Here is a 15,088-nt window from a genome sequence, read left to right as displayed (position 1 = left end):
CCTGTCATGAACATCTTGACGGCCAAGTGGTAGTCATCTGCATTCCACCTCCGTCATCTACCGTCTGAGCGTCTGGCCGAACCAAATATCCCACACGAAGGCAGGACTGGAAGGAAGTGAAGTGAGCATTGCGGAGCCAGTCCAGCGCAGCAACAGCACAGCAAACCCATGGGCCGTCTGGTTGCATGAGGCAATGGAGCACATGCAAGGGTCAGCCGCCGCTACTGCAGTGCGGCACGGGCATCCTGACAGCGTCCTTCGTCACCGTGAAACTTCAAGAGACTGAACAAGTGACATGGAAGCGGTCAAAGGCACTCTTGATTCACTGCTATGGCTTTTGAAAGCCCCTCAGAGGATGTGTTGTGGGCGTGGGCTTTGCGAAGTCTTGCAAATTGCAGTAACTCGACGCCGTTGATGGCGCCCCGGCAGGATTGACAACGGATCGAGATGCCGCCGGGCCGACGAAGCCAAAAAGCCTCTTGCTACAAGCTCCCTGGTCTGTCACCAACGTGGCTGCAGCGAAGGCACACGAGAAACATGGTTCTCAAGTGTCAGAAAGAGATGGAAAGCATGCAGGGCTTCGTGCGGAAGGGTCTACGCAGAGATTTGGAGGGCTTGGTCAACACTGAGGGGGGTAGAGACGAATGAGATGGAGGTCAGGCCGTTGTCAGGAGGACTCCGTGTCAGGAAAACCAATACGGTGAGGATAACTCGACAGACGAAGCGTTCATCAACAGACGATGTGTCTGAAGACTTCGAGGTCCTGATAAGCTTGAAATGGCCATGCTCGTTTCGATCGTGATTCTCCCAAATAATGGACCGTCGAGTCAAGCAGACTGCTCACAATCGTGCCCCGCTTCCCCTGCCCCACATCGTCAATGGCCTGCAAGTTTTCCAACGATCATGTGCTGTAGACCACTCTATCAAACACCACCAACCACTTGATTCCCCAAAATGTCGATCACGTATGCCACCATAGGCACCAACTGGATCACTGACTCCTGGATCCTCGCAGCCCAGAAAGCCGGCAAATGGAAGCTCCACGCAGTCTACTCGCGAACCCAAGAACAAGCAGAAGCCTTTGGCAAGAAGCATGGCTGTTCCAAGTACTACACCTCCCTCGAAGACCTCACCTCAGACGGTGATTTGCAAGCCGTCTACATCGCCTCGCCGAACAGCCTCCACTACGCACAAGCCAAGCAAATCCTCAAGGCGAAGAAGCATGTGGTTCTCGAGAAGCCAGCGACGTCGACGGTCAAAGAGCTGGACGAGCTGTTCAGGATAGCCAGGGGGGAGGGCGTGTTCCTCATCGAGGCGTACAGACATATCCAAGAGGCGAACTACAGACTGCTGAAGAAGCTGGTCTTGGACGAGAAGAGATTAGGCACAATCTACGGCGCGAGCTTCACGTACGCTTCCTACAGCAGTCGGTACAACAACGTCCTCGCGGGCGAGAAGCCCAATATCTTCTCGCTCGACTTCTCAGGAGGCAGCTTAGTCGACGTGGGAGTCTACCCAATCACCTTCGCCGTCGCTCTCTTCGGCCTCCCCAAAACCCAGACCTACGTCCCGTTCATCTGCCCGACTGGAGTCGACGGTGGCGGTGTAGGCATCCTCCACTACGATGGCTTCGGGGTACAGATCAACAACGCGAAAGGCTACCAGAGCAATGCCCCTTGCGAGATCTATGGCGAGAAGGGAACCATCACTATCAATGCCACTACGGACATCAGCACGTTGAAGCACTTCGATCCGAAGAGCAAGAAGACCGAGGAGCTGGCTGGCTCGTATAAGACTGTCGAGAAACCGAATGTGAATATGGAGGAGGAGGCGGTGGAGTTTGCTAGGATTCTGCTGGAGAAGGATACCAAGGCGCTGGGGCAGCTGGAGGAGATTTCGAAGAATGTGGTCAAGGTGACGGCGGATATGAGGAGGCAGGGGAATGTCATATATCCTGCTGATAAGCAGTGAGAGCTGCTACAGTAGAGGTCGATGGGCCAGTCAGTCTATATATATTCTTGATACCCATGTACAATGGAAAAGCAAGCAAATCTTCAATGACTATTGCTTCCCCCTCCGCTTCTGAAACTCCTCAATCCACTCCGCCGCTCTCGCCTTCGGCACGACATAAATCCTCACCAACCCATCCACGACCTCCACCTTGCCACTCCCCAACAACTTCACCAACGCCAACTTCTTCCCTGCCTTGATCAACCCCCCAGCACTCGTCTCCATATAACACTCCACATCCTCCACGCGATACTCCCCCTTCTCATCCCACGGCAGCGGCAGAATATACTCCAAATGCTGCAACACACTCTCCCCCTCCCCCACCGCCTTGATGAAATCCGTCTGCGCATGCAAAGGATACAGAAACAACACAGGGAACCTCACCTCACTCCCCGCCTCCTGGGGATCCTCCAGCTGAATCCTCGCATCCTCCATCTCAGGCGGGTTCGCCGTCTCCCTCACGACGACCTCCCGATCCCGCAGCGCCTTGCGAAGCGTCGCAGCCTCGCTCCGGACGCGCTCCTCGCGCTCCCGTCGCGCGGTCTCGAGCGCCGCCAGCTGATCCCTGCGGGCGGAGATGGAGGTTTCCAGGGTGCGCAGCGCAGCGTTGCTTGCGTCAAATTGCAGGCCGGACGCGCAGGCATCTAGGGCTTCCGGGAGCTTGTCGAGCGCGAGGCAGGCGGATGCTGCGCGGTACCAGGCTTTGAGGTTTCGTGGGTTAATGCTCAGGGCCGCGGCGCAGTCTCTGTTGCAGGAGCCGTAGTTTTCTGGAGGGGGCCTTGGTTAGTTTTGGGGGGTTGATGCGGTGGGTGTAGTATTTGCTGGGGGGAAGTGATACTCATCTCGAGGTTGCAGAGCGCTCGGTTCGAGAGACAGGCCTCGTCGATGGAACGCTCCTTTTTCGCTTCGGCTTCTTCATCGAGTTCGACGACTTTGATAGAATGATCATCTTCCGCCTCCGTCGTCTTGACCTGTCCCCGCAACGCCTGAATGCCCTTCGTATAAAACTCGCGAGCATCCTTCCACAACTTCGCGCGCGCTGCCTCATTCCCCTGCTGGCGAAAGTTCTCAGCGACTTCCGCTCGGGTGCCTTCATACGCCAGTGCCTTGATGGCTTCCAACATCGTATTGTCGCCACCGTCGCCGTCCGTCTCGTCCAGCGAGGTCATGAACAACGGTACGCGATTCATTTCCTTCAGGATCTCGTCGGCGGACATTTGCTGGTTCCTCTGCATATTGGGAGGCATGGCGGCTGACACGCTGTCGACGAATTGGTCGGCGGCTTCATTTTGCGATGCGGGTGCATTATTCAGTGAGAGATTGGCCATGTCGATATTCTCCTGAGACATGGTGGTTGTTTGGTCTCGTGTCGAGTCGTCGATCTCATCTCATGTATAACAGTATCTTTTTTGCGGCTCCTTGTGACCCTGCAGTATGCCGACGTTTTACAGGACCTCGCTTCGACGCCTTTCCGACCGTTTGGCGTGTTGTATCGAGTCAGTGAGCACTTTCCTTAGTCGTGTGTCGTCTGTCGGAGACTTCTGTGGCGTTTGTCGTTGCATGTCGCGCATAAGAAAAAGAGCGAGATGGGTTTTTCTGGGGCATCCTTGTCGCTCGCGTTGCTGGCTTGCTGGCTTCAGAGTGGGGGCTGGGGATTCTGTCGCGTGTGCTGCTGGCTTCGAATTCGACCACAACAACTCGTCAGTCTCGAATGCTCACGACAAACCGACATGCGACAACGAGGCTAGATGGGCGATCAGAGGCCTGTCAACGACTTCGCGTATACACTTTGCTGCACTCGTTCGGCTAGACGAGGATGTTGTGATCCGTCCTATGAGAATCGAGCGTGCAGACATTCGAGCGTCGATACATCGCAGGGTGACTTCGTGGCCTGATCTGTTCTACTTGCCTTTCACAAGTTCAAGACGAAGCAGACTTCACTCTATTTGACTTTCATCAGCAGCAGAAGAGCAGGAGGTACAGTATCGCGGCTTCTACACAGCCAAGTCCGCGGCAGCCTGGCACTCCAGGCAAGGGTGCAGATGACGACTCTCACGATATCTATCCTTCTTGCCGACTCCGAACATTGCGCGACATCTTCCATGTCGAAGGGGAGATATGTTCGTCATCTGCGCATATCGCGGTGATGCCGTAGTTCTGGCGAAGATACCGATGATACCTCCCAGGACTCCCGGCAAGGCATACCATTTCGACGACGGCAACTTCCTAGACTGGCCCTATCAGCGTGGTGAGTATTCCCTCGTGATGGTCTTCGGTGTCGCCGCATCCTCAAAGTCGCCATTTGGAAGGTCATGGATGCCCAATCGATAGACTCTGGCCTAGAGGACTGGCATGCAATGGACGGCCTGTTTCAACCTTCCCATCGTCTAAAAATGCCCCCACTTGGACATTGGCACTTCCCACGATGCCTTCACGCATATCCGGGCAGTCGGACTGGATCCGATCGTAGTCTCATGCTGGTCTTGCAACGGTGCCGCGCCTCTGCAGCACGATGGACGTGTTGGAGAAGTTGATCATCCATCTGGGGAACTGCCGTGCTGCAGTAGTCGTCTGCGAATGAAAAGCTAATCAGATTTCCCAATGAAAAGCAGCGGCGCGTCTGCCGGAGGAGCTGCCACATTCTGCTGAGAACTTGCAAAGATTCTGGGCTGAGCGGTGCTAGAGGAAGCTGGCTGCAGCGATGAGAGCCTTGTTCATCGGAGATCATGCAGGAGAAAAGGTCACAAAAAGAAGTATTTGCACAATTGTGCGAGCAGTCTGTAACCTACAGGAACCCTCCGGCCGAGTGACGTTGGATCTTGAAACAACGCCAAATACGAGATGGAAGAGCCCAGACCGTGTTCTGGTTGTTAGAGCAAGGATAGATGTGCCATCACGACGCCCTTCACATTGATCGAATTTCGAAAGCGCATAACTGCCCACTGCGTCACAGTGAAATCCCCTCTACTTCTCCACACGCTATCTCGCTACGACCGCTGATACTCGTGTTGCATACAGTCCCCGGCATAAACGTTAGCAACCCCTGCTAGCCTAACAGTGAAAGGTCGACACGCACACGCTGTCAGTGCTCAATCGCACAGACAGGATTTGTTTGCAAGACGCTAGCAGGGGTTGCTAACGTTTATGCCAGAGACTGTATGCACGTGGTGGTGTGCGTACCATGGGTCGGAGCTGTGGCAGCTGTCATGATGGCGGCTTCGACAGCTGACGAAAAGAAGATGCAGCTCCTGCATTCGACGCTCGCCTGTCTTCCTGTTTCTGCCATGCTCAGCGAGTTCTGGCAGCGTCGAGATGCGTGCGGCGCCGAGGACACAGCAAGCTGCAGCTTTAGCCATCGACGGCTCGGCGGCAGTCGACACACTGCTGCAGGGCCAATGCCACTCTCGGCCGCCATCCCCTGGCTTAGCCTAATCCTCTCCAACCGGCAGCCAGCGCGGTGCCAGGATCTTGGTTCCGCCTGCAGGCGCGCTGCGTCGGCACCACAAGGTTTGCGTCGAGCAGTTTCAGTGGCCGAGCTTGATGCTCCCGCTGCCATCGTCGCCCCAAGCGCACGGCAGAGAGACAGAGCAGGTTCTCACGAGTGGTTGTAGAGACAGGATGGGAGGGAGGCTGTGATCATGTGCCACCAACATGCACCTCGAGCACCAACACAACCCACCTCTTGTCGGCGTCGACGACGTTCAATTTCGGCAGAGATCTGCTCTCATTAAGGAGGCCTGCACGAGCTCAACGCATCCCAGCACGTTGCTGCATGCCTTCGATCTGCGCCTGCGTGGTCCCAGCAAGCACCCGACCCCCATGCACTCGTGCATATTGCCGCATCTTGGAACAGACATGGTGCGGCCGGCTCTTCGACTGGCGTTGATCCGCCTGCACGCCGTAACACAGCAGACCTGTCATCCTGTCGTCGCCGCTCCAGCGCGCGCCATGCGGCACCGGGCAGCCGCTGCTGTCTCAACAGCTTTTGTATATCTTTCCCCCGCTGGCCACCAGGCGCTCTTATGTCTGCTTAAGCGTTTCGGGTGCCACTGTGCCAGGATTGTTGGTGGACGGGACGGCAACGCCTGCGGGAACGTTTGGTACGTGCTATTGGTGACTAGGGATCCCCGGCGAGGCCAATGCTTTTTAGACACAATTACTCTCTCCACGCCGCTCAATGCTAACCCTTCACGCGTCCCAGGGCCACCTGGAGTCGACGTGATCCCGACTGAATCGTCCTCCATCACCTTGTTGTTACCACCAGTCTCTACCGCGGCCGTGTATCCTTACTGTCCGTTGCTGGACGTGCGAATGGCGCTATAGCCTTTTCAACCCGCCATTCGATCAGTATCGTTATGCTGGACATTACTTTGTAGGTATGTATGCCGCGACATGCCACGTCTTCGACGCCTTCGTTCGACACGACCATCGCGCTAACATTCAAACAGTATATCCTCCTTTCGGTTCTGTAGATGTATCCATCGAGCCACTCTCCTTCGGCTGCCGCATTCGAATCGAGCAGCCTTTCCGACCGTGATATTCCTTGGGAGTTGTAACCATGGCGGACTATTTCAGCGAGTACTCTTCTTTCGTCGGCGCCAAAGGTCTCCCCTCACCAGCCGACACGCCCTACGAAACCCCGGGTTTGATTCGATCGAAGCGCTCATCCCGCGTCGCCAGCTCCTCACGAGAGCAGTCCGTGTCTCCCCCACTCCCTCCTGACACAACAGACTATCAGGAGAACAAGCGGGATGGACGGTATTCGGCATTGGATCCTCGACGTTTCACGCCCACCCTGCATGCTTCGCTCGTCTCTGAGATATTGAACCTCAGGCGCGAGCTCGACTCCAAGAATCATTTGGTTGAGAATCTTGAGACGAGCTTGTCGAATGCCAAAGGCGAAAATGAGACCCTCAACGACCAGCTCACGGAGAGCGCGAAGGAGGTGCGCAAAGCGCGGCATCAGGTGGAACAGATGGAGAAAGGAACGTATGATGCTGTGGAAGTTCTAGCGCGGGAGCGCGATGCCGCAGTAGTCGCTCTCCAGGATCTACGAAGTCGATATGACAATGCGCAGAAGAAGACTCGCCAGCAAGATGAGGATGCGGTTCGTACCCAAAGCATATGGGAGAACGAAAAAGAATCATGGGACAATGAGCGTCGTCAACTCGAGCGAAGAGTCCACGTCACAGAGACCCGACTGCGCGCTGTTGTGGACGAGATGGCGGCGCAACAGGTCCAGACTGCGCAGTCAGAGGAGAGCTTGGATGACGCGACTTTCAAAGACAGCGGTCTGGGCGACGGCAGTGACACTGCAAGCATTCGCACAGCATCTCCTGTCAAGCACAAGCGTAACATGAGCAGCATTAGCTTTCGACCCAAGACCATCCGCAGCTCGGTCTCCTCTCGAGGAACCACGCCGACCCCTGATCTCTACGCACGACCTGGGAATACTCTGGCTGACGAACTTGGCATCGATGAAGAAGATGAGTACGACGCGGATGAGTATGAAACTGCAGATGATGAGCTCGACTATACGGAGCGCTTGAAGCGATCTGTGGAATCTCGGCAGAGCTCAATGACTGGAGAACTGGATGCAAAGGCTAAGCGCATTCTTGGATTGAGGGCAGAGTCACTGGAATCTCCTATCACGAAAGATGCGCCTACGGAGGCGACTGAAACGATCGCACCAAGGCCGGTCTATCAAGATCGAGCGACAACACCACCACTTTTCGAAAGACCCCAGTCCCCACCAAAAGTCGTGTATGTGGATACGGGATATCAGCCTTCGCCACCTGTATCTCCTCCTCGAGTTCAAGTGACTTCTGCGCACGATGAGGCTGAGGTTGCGGATCAAGCCTCCACCACCAGCCATGTGCGCCTGTCAGAGATTAACAACACCTCCATGTTGCAAAGTCCTACGCCTGAGGCCAGAACACAAGTCGCGGGTTCGCCCATCAGTCCGCCCCAAACACCCGTTGTTGATGGAGTGACATGGCTAGAGCGCGAACCGTCAACAGCTGTCGCACCAGCTTATAGCACAGCATCGACGCAGACCGACTTTGTGGAACTTGAACGCCCGAGAGGTCACACTCCTAAACGTGACAGTCTCTCGCCACCAATGTTCGTACCCTCCATCGCGATTCATCCACCCAATTCGAGGCCGTCTTCCCCGCGACCGTACGTTTTACCGCCTGGCACTAAGAACGCAGCTTCACAAGCAAACCTGGGCTGGCCGTGCAAGGATGCGGGTATGCAGACTGAGGAGATCAGGATTGACAGACGACCTGTGAAACTCCCACCACACCTTCTACCAGGAAGTCTTCTCCCGAGTCCGACTTTCCAGGAACCACCGCGATCAAAGCGCGTGGGTGCAGGGGGGACGGCAAAGATCTATACCAAGATCCTACCTTCTGCTTCTGGGCCTACTTCGCCTACTCTGCAATCGCCAACCGAGTCCAGTCCGGACATGTCGCGAAACAACAGCTCCAAAGACCTTCGAAACTATCCTTTGAAAGCGATCCCCTTGCCAAGGCCTGTCCTGTCTCCGCCTCTGCCTCAGGGCGAGACGTTTCAGAGCAACGGCCCGCTCAACAGGTCATCGCAATATGGTGTCAGCCAACCCAAGGTTGACAACATGCCCCTCGCTGACGTGGACCAGTGGTCAGAGCCCAGTGAGGATGAAGACGCCGGCAGTGACCTTGACATTTCTGATCTTGCAGGTTCTGTGCCTACTCTCAGTCGCCCTCCACCAGGTCGCTTTGGTTTGTCGGAACCACCAAAGGCTGTTCCAGAGGATAAGGAGATCTCGCCAGAGCGAAGACCAGACACAGCCGATTCCTATGGAGCAGCTCCTGCGCCGTCGGTTGCCAGCAGCCGACCAACATCGCAAAAGCGCCATGGACGGCAACCGTCAAAGTCGAAACTCAAGCAGCCGGAAGTGCGGCGAGATCTTCGGTCGCGAAGCCCCAGCTTCGGCAGCATGGCTTCCAGCAGTCACAGCGCACCGAGTGGCCTTCCACCATATCCTATCCCATTGAGATCGAGTTCGCGAATTGTCGGATCCAAGGGCCAAAGCGATGGTTCACAAAGTCCTACGCCTCAAGAGGTGTTTGGGCCACGTAACAATCGCAGTGGTCGCTCGAACCACAGCAGGCAGATCAGTCTCCGAAAGGTGCAGTCAGCCGCTGTCATCAGGAACAGGACAGGGAGAGGGTCGCCATCCAAGGGCCATCGCAGACGAAGAAGATCACCGGATCTCACTCCCGTGGAGTCAATGGCCTTCGATAGCCCAGCGCCGACGAAATTCCCCATTCCCGAGCTACCTACTCCTCTCCAGGACAGCCTAACGTTTGACTACGTCAAGGGTTCAGTTGACATTAGCAGGTCACCAGGTACTGCGAGCACCGCCCCACGTAACTCAGAAGAGACCAACTTGGTCGATGCAATTGCGGGGACGATGGTCGGCGAGTGGATGTGGAAATACATTCGCAAGCGAAAGTCATTTGGCATTGGCGAGGACAGTTCTGAGTTCCCTGTGGCAGATCAGAATGGGATCGTCAACATGACCACTGGACATGGTACACGGCATAAGCGCTGGGTCTGGCTGTCGCCCTACGAGCGCACCATTATGTGGGACAACAAGCAACCAACATCAGGCCCGGCATTGTTGGGCAAGAAGGGGCGAAAATGTAAGTGTGAACTACTCACTGACATCTGTTCAAGACCGTACTAACCCATCGCAGTGGCCATTCAGTCCGTGTTGGATGTCGAAGACCAAACGCCCTTGCCCAAATCACCGGAGCTCTCATCTGCTTGGAACCGATCGATCTTGATCCTTACACCAGAGCGTGCCCTCAAATTCACCGCAACAACACAGGAGCGACATGGCCTCTGGATGACAGCGCTCTCCTTTTTAGCACAATCAGGCCAGCTGCCAACGCAGATTCCACAGCAGGTTCCCCGAAAGTCGAACATCCCTCCAGTGCCACCGGTCCCATCGAACCCGTCGATCGATGGTGTACCGATCAAGCGCCACCGGTCGCCATCCTTTGGAAGGTCGACTGTGCGCGACTCAATCCGTCTCGCCAAGGGCAAGAGGCCAGACCTGCACAAGGTCCAATCCCAGCCAGAAAGCAACTATGGGTCCGAGGTCCTACACAGCGAAATGAGCGCCAACAATGACAACAGTGCGGACTTCCCAGCCGTACCTCGCCTTTACATTACCACCACACGCCACCAACGAAAGCGCAGCAACACGAGCCCTCGCCTGCCTCAGCCATTGAGCAACAACCCGCGCAGCTTCTCATCTAGCGCCGTTCCATCTTCCACCTCCTCGGCCCATCACTACCACGCGAGCTCCACCAACGGATCCTCTTTCCGCCCCAGCGCATCCTCCAAATCTGGCAGCCGTCGAGACTCAATCACCAGCCCAGACCGGCCAAACTTCTTCGAGGCCGTCGGGACCGTCCGCATGGAGGCGTTCGTCGACCCGAACGTCAGAGACGGAGTCCTGTATGTCCCAGCACCTCCCCGTCATCGGCGCGCCAAGAAGGCCACGACGCGGGAGCAATCTAAGTCAGTCGACAGTCGACAAGAGGCGAGCAGGATACGTATTCGACGAGGACGGGATGGATCCGTTCAAAGGTTTCTAAGAGAACAAGCCAGAAAAGAAAGCAGAAGCGAAAAAAGATCGAAATGATGATACCCCCTTTTGATTTGTTTGCGATAAAACCACCACCATACCGACATGTCTCTCATTGGGAAAAAGAAATCACGGCTAAGGAAAGGAAAAGATAGGGGTTTCTCGGGATTTTGTTCTTTCCTTGCAGAAAGAACGGGTTTGCACTCACTGGGCTGGGCTGGACGGAACGATTTTCCCCCCAATGTACATAATGCGGCAGTCAGTCAGCTTGCGGCAAGAAGCTAATGAAGTTTCTTATGTAGAGAGAAGAATGACCAAGTGTCGAGTTCGATGACCAGTTGCGATGTGCGCCAATGTTCCGTTGCATGAGGCGAGAGAACAAGACGAGAATGTGTTGGCGAGTTGGCAGGCGAAGGTCTTGGACGATGTCAGCCGCAGCGCAGTGCAGGTTCGGCGAGGGCGATATACTAATAGCATACTGGCATGACTTTCGGGATCAGACCTTGTTGACAATATCCGACCAGCAGAGCCGAGCGAGGCTGTGATGAAGCAACACCCGTGAGGAACGACGCAGATCCAACAACGGCACCGATGTGCTGCGTGAGTCTCGGGATGCTCATCCTTTATGTCGATTTGAGCGCTTTTGCCATGACGGACAACGACCAGGGACAATGCAGCCGCCGCCGACCAGTGGAAGCTTGACTGCGGGCCTAGAGAACTGAGGGCTGGCGCCATTCGGCGGTGAGGCAGGTACAGACAACAGACGACTGGTCGTGTTTTGTTTGTTCCTGGCGATGGCGACTGTCGTCATCACCGACCTCTCACCACATCTGTAGAGATTTGTCTCCCATCGATTTTGAAAGACCGGTGAGTGAAAATGGCTACCACTCATCGCTATCTCTACTAATATAACAGCCGGGTGTTGGGTCATCAGCCACATTCGCCCTTGTCGGACATGTAGGACAAGGAACGAGATTGGGTTGAGGTCGCACGACAGCCGGGTGAGTTGGCACTTTAAATGGACAGAACCGTCGAGTCGTGCAGTGAGAAATGGCCGTTACGCGAGTGGCTTACGGGTGCGTTGACGGAGATTCGATTGTTCGCAGTTGTTTGTTGTTGACATGTCAAGGCGGTCTCACCGTGAGCTGATGAGGTCTTAGAAACCAGGCCCGCTTTTGCCATCGAACTACGATGTCGTTCGAGTTCACAACCTCTCGTGGGATGCACGTGGGATGGTTCCCCAGCCTGCTTCTTGCTAGCAACTCAACAAAAACTGCGCTGCAACGGAATCGTTCGATCAAGTCAGACCTCCATCACACACCGTCTGTCTGATGGGTTTCCTTTCGCCACGGCGGCAACATCGGCGTCCAGAAAACACCGTTTCATGTGAAAGTCAAACTTCGGCACGGCCGTGGCAGACGCAAGAAGCCGAGAGAAAAGTTCGGGACTGGACGAGGTTGAGAGGCGAAGTAATACGCTTTGGGTAGTTACTAACCCAGGTTCGATCCTGGTTGATGTTGATGGAGGAGTCCGGGGGTGGTGACAGGGGGTCCCTTGTTGAGGTGTTGGACTTCAGCGGATTCTCTTATCGTGAGTGTACGGGTTTTTTCTTTCCTATGCAACTTCCCGTGGAAGGCTGCGTGGTAGGGCTGCTGTTGATGCATCGGCTCCTGTGCCTGGGAAAGTCCGCCATTCTTCTTCCTATCGCCCCTTGGATGGCGCAGGAACCTCCTGGTCGATTCTTGCCTCCCGCTACTGCGGCGCCGACGACATTGATCTTTTCACACCGGCGCCACAAGTTCATGACGCAGTTCTCACTTTCCTGGTCGCTCTAACACTCACTGACGAACTAACATGGCTCTTGTTAGGCTTGTCAGTCAAAGATCTCCATGACGGCACCGGTGCCTCAACACTCCGATATCACCCCGTCCACCCAGCGAAGCTGTACCTGAGAGGTTCATGTTTCGCACACAAGCGCGGTGTGCACCAGGTTCGGTGCTTGATGACGGCCTTCCAATGAGGTTTCGCCTCTTCGCCTTCGAGGAGGTGTCGTTGTATGGGTCAATGAAACTTGACAGGCCGCCAGACCTTGTTGGCGTGGATCAATCCGCTGTGCGAAGAGGACTGTCCATGGTACCGGGCTAGTATCAGATGGATGCTGCCTTTGGGGCTGGTGAGGTGCGTCGTTGATGTTGTGTAAGCTGCACGACCCCTGGGCAAATGCGCCGATATGGGTGTTATCGAGGACTGTGGACCTTTCTGGGGGCCACCTCTGTCTCTTTTCTCTCTCTCATCCGCCCTCCCTCTTTCGCTTTGCTGTCCTCTCTCCATTGCTGAGCACGCTCTCTGAAAGAAGACCAGGCGTTCGTTCTTTAACGCTGTGGTTGACTCGCAATCGCTTTACGGAAGACGTCAAACACCCCGAGAAGACCACCATCACCAACGCAATGGCCGGTTCAACCATCCTCAAGCTGGCGCTCTTCGCCTCCGCAGCACTCGCCATGCCCTTCGACCTCCAGGAGCTCTCACATCGCCACTACTCGCCAGGCTCGAACCCACCATTCCCAAAATTCAACCCTCACGCTGGCGAGTTCCCTCACAACAGCGTGCCAATTCCTACCGGCACCGCCGTCGTTCCAACTGGTACTTCCATCCCCAACCGCTTCGCGAAGCGTGACAACTTCCAAGGCTTCTACGCTCCTCCCTTCGCCACAGGAGCCCCAAGCGGCTACATTTCCCAACCCACAGGCTTCATCCCTCACCCAACGGGCTACGCACCAGCTTCTACCGGCTACTTCAAGGAGAAGCGCTTCGCCCCCTTCCCAACGGGCACTGGCGGTTATCCAGCTCCAACGGGCTACGCGGCTCCCACTGGTGACCTCCACGATTTCGAACCTCCTTTCCCTGCGCGTCGCCACCAACATCAAGCTCGTCAATTCGAGGGTCCTCGCCAGGGTGGGTTGAAGCCTTATTTCCCGATAGGCTATGGTTCTGGTCCTGAGGGCCCTGTTCCAACGGCGACGGGTACTGCCACTGCGCCTCCGGTGCCGACTGCTTCGACTTGAAGGCGGCTTGCTTTTGATGAACGATTTGATGGACTTTGAACGTGTTAGCGCGCTGGAATGACCGACCACATGATTGACGCCAATGTGGAAGGTCGCAACCAGCGGGCTCGAGGCAGGGGTATGGGAATCGTGAGGACTGTCATGGCCTCTTTGGGGTAGAAAGATTGTCCGATTGTCCTTCTTCGATGCACTCTCTTTGATTCTGTGTGCTGATGGCTGTCAGCTTGCTTTTATAGGCTTTACGATATACATAGACGCGATTTATGCAGACGAGATTCTGGGATGGATAGAAGAGGCTATGCAGTCGTTGTTTGCTTCGTATGACCATCGTTGATGCTATTGGATCATGCTGAGATTCGATTCAGAGCCTATGAGGCGGTCAGTATATTGTCAAGCTCAAACTGGAAGATCGATTCGAATCACCTCCTCAACCTGCGCGGTATCACACACGCCTCCTTGCCACTGTAGGTTCTTCAAAGAGGCGTCATGCGCCTCCGTCGTCAATGCAGCACATGCATCGTCTACAGTCATACACCTGCCACACAGCACACGTCAGCCCAAAAGCTCACCAAGCCTCATCGACCCCTTTCCACTCACCTCCAATCCCTCCCCGCCGCATCCCTAACCGTACTCTCCACACAGACATTCGTCGCACACCCACAAACCACAACCTGCTGCACGCCCTTACTCCTCAACACCTCCTCTAACTTCGTCCCCGCCGCAAACGCACTATTCCGATACTTCTCCAACACCACCTCCCCCTTGCCCTCATCCGGCTTCAACTCATCAATAATTCCCGCATCCCAACTGCCCCTCACAAGAATCTTGTTAGCTTTCATCTGCTCCCCGCCGGGGATCTCCCAGATCAAGCCCGAGTTGGAGTAGTCCTCGTTGAAGGCGTAGCCGACGAAAATGACGGGGAAGTTATGCGTGTGGAAGGCGGTGCGGAGGGCGTTGATTTGGTGCGTTACGCGGGTCATTGTGCTGGGAGGCACTTGGATTCCGGCTTTGACGAAGACGCCGTTGGGGTGGCAGAAGGTGTTTTGCATGTCGACTATGAGGAGGGCGGGTGGAGAGGAGAGGGTGAGTGGCTCAGTAGACATGATGGCCGTGGAGAGAGGTTTGTTTCGTTTTGGGAATGATGGGGAGAAGGAAAAGTAGATCAGGATGCTTGAACATGGAAAACGGCTTTAAAAAGGCAGAACGAAGGATGGAACGAACGAGAGTGTGTCGACAGAAACGCAGCTCTTACCTATGCACTGTTCGAGCAAGTGACGAGTACGCGACGTCGAGATTCTTCGCCGGAGCAGCTGACGTCTTTGGTGAAAGCCAAATGGAGTCTTCGGAGACATCTAGAGGTTTCGGCGAG

General features: G+C 55.4%; 5 protein-coding genes across 5 annotated transcripts; 3 read left to right on the top strand and 2 right to left on the bottom strand.

Annotated features, from left to right (window-relative positions):
- Positions 1-954: 954 nt before the first annotated feature.
- Positions 955-1,971, top strand: M409DRAFT_48704 (uncharacterized protein; the record flags this gene model as incomplete). Its single annotated transcript, XM_033811018.1, has 1 exon — positions 955-1,971. The coding sequence occupies one exon, from the start codon at positions 955-957 to the stop codon at positions 1,969-1,971; it is 1,017 nt and encodes a 338-aa protein (XP_033674666.1).
- A 90-nt stretch (positions 1,972-2,061) lies between these two features.
- Positions 2,062-3,359, bottom strand: M409DRAFT_62037 (uncharacterized protein; the record flags this gene model as incomplete). The annotated part of the gene is made up of 2 exons (XM_033814991.1): positions 2,062-2,777; positions 2,849-3,359. 2 exons carry the CDS (start codon positions 3,357-3,359, stop codon positions 2,062-2,064), a joined length of 1,227 nt encoding a protein of 408 aa, XP_033674665.1.
- A 3,209-nt stretch (positions 3,360-6,568) lies between these two features.
- M409DRAFT_62036 (uncharacterized protein) lies at positions 6,569-10,664 on the top strand (the record flags this gene model as incomplete). Its single annotated transcript, XM_033814990.1, has 3 exons — positions 6,569-9,701; positions 9,756-10,524; positions 10,562-10,664. 3 exons carry the CDS (start codon positions 6,569-6,571, stop codon positions 10,662-10,664), a joined length of 4,005 nt encoding a protein of 1,334 aa, XP_033674664.1.
- Positions 10,665-13,101: 2,437 nt separating this feature from the next.
- On the top strand, positions 13,102-13,719 carry M409DRAFT_16046 (uncharacterized protein; the record flags this gene model as incomplete). Its single annotated transcript, XM_033803469.1, has 1 exon — positions 13,102-13,719. The coding sequence occupies one exon, from the start codon at positions 13,102-13,104 to the stop codon at positions 13,717-13,719; it is 618 nt and encodes a 205-aa protein (XP_033674663.1).
- Positions 13,720-14,063: 344 nt separating this feature from the next.
- Positions 14,064-14,822, bottom strand: M409DRAFT_16045 (uncharacterized protein; the record flags this gene model as incomplete). Its single annotated transcript, XM_033803468.1, has 3 exons — positions 14,064-14,087; positions 14,143-14,254; positions 14,317-14,822. 3 exons carry the CDS (start codon positions 14,820-14,822, stop codon positions 14,064-14,066), a joined length of 642 nt encoding a protein of 213 aa, XP_033674662.1.
- Between the last annotated feature and the right edge of the window lie 266 nt (positions 14,823-15,088).

Source organism: Zasmidium cellare (assembly GCF_010093935.1).
Source record: "Zasmidium cellare ATCC 36951 unplaced genomic scaffold M409scaffold_1, whole genome shotgun sequence".
In the NCBI taxonomy this organism is placed as follows: Eukaryota; Fungi; Ascomycota; class Dothideomycetes; order Mycosphaerellales; family Mycosphaerellaceae; genus Zasmidium; species Zasmidium cellare.
The sequence above is the reverse complement of the archived record's forward strand: the minus strand, read 5'-3'. Positions and strand labels throughout refer to the sequence as shown.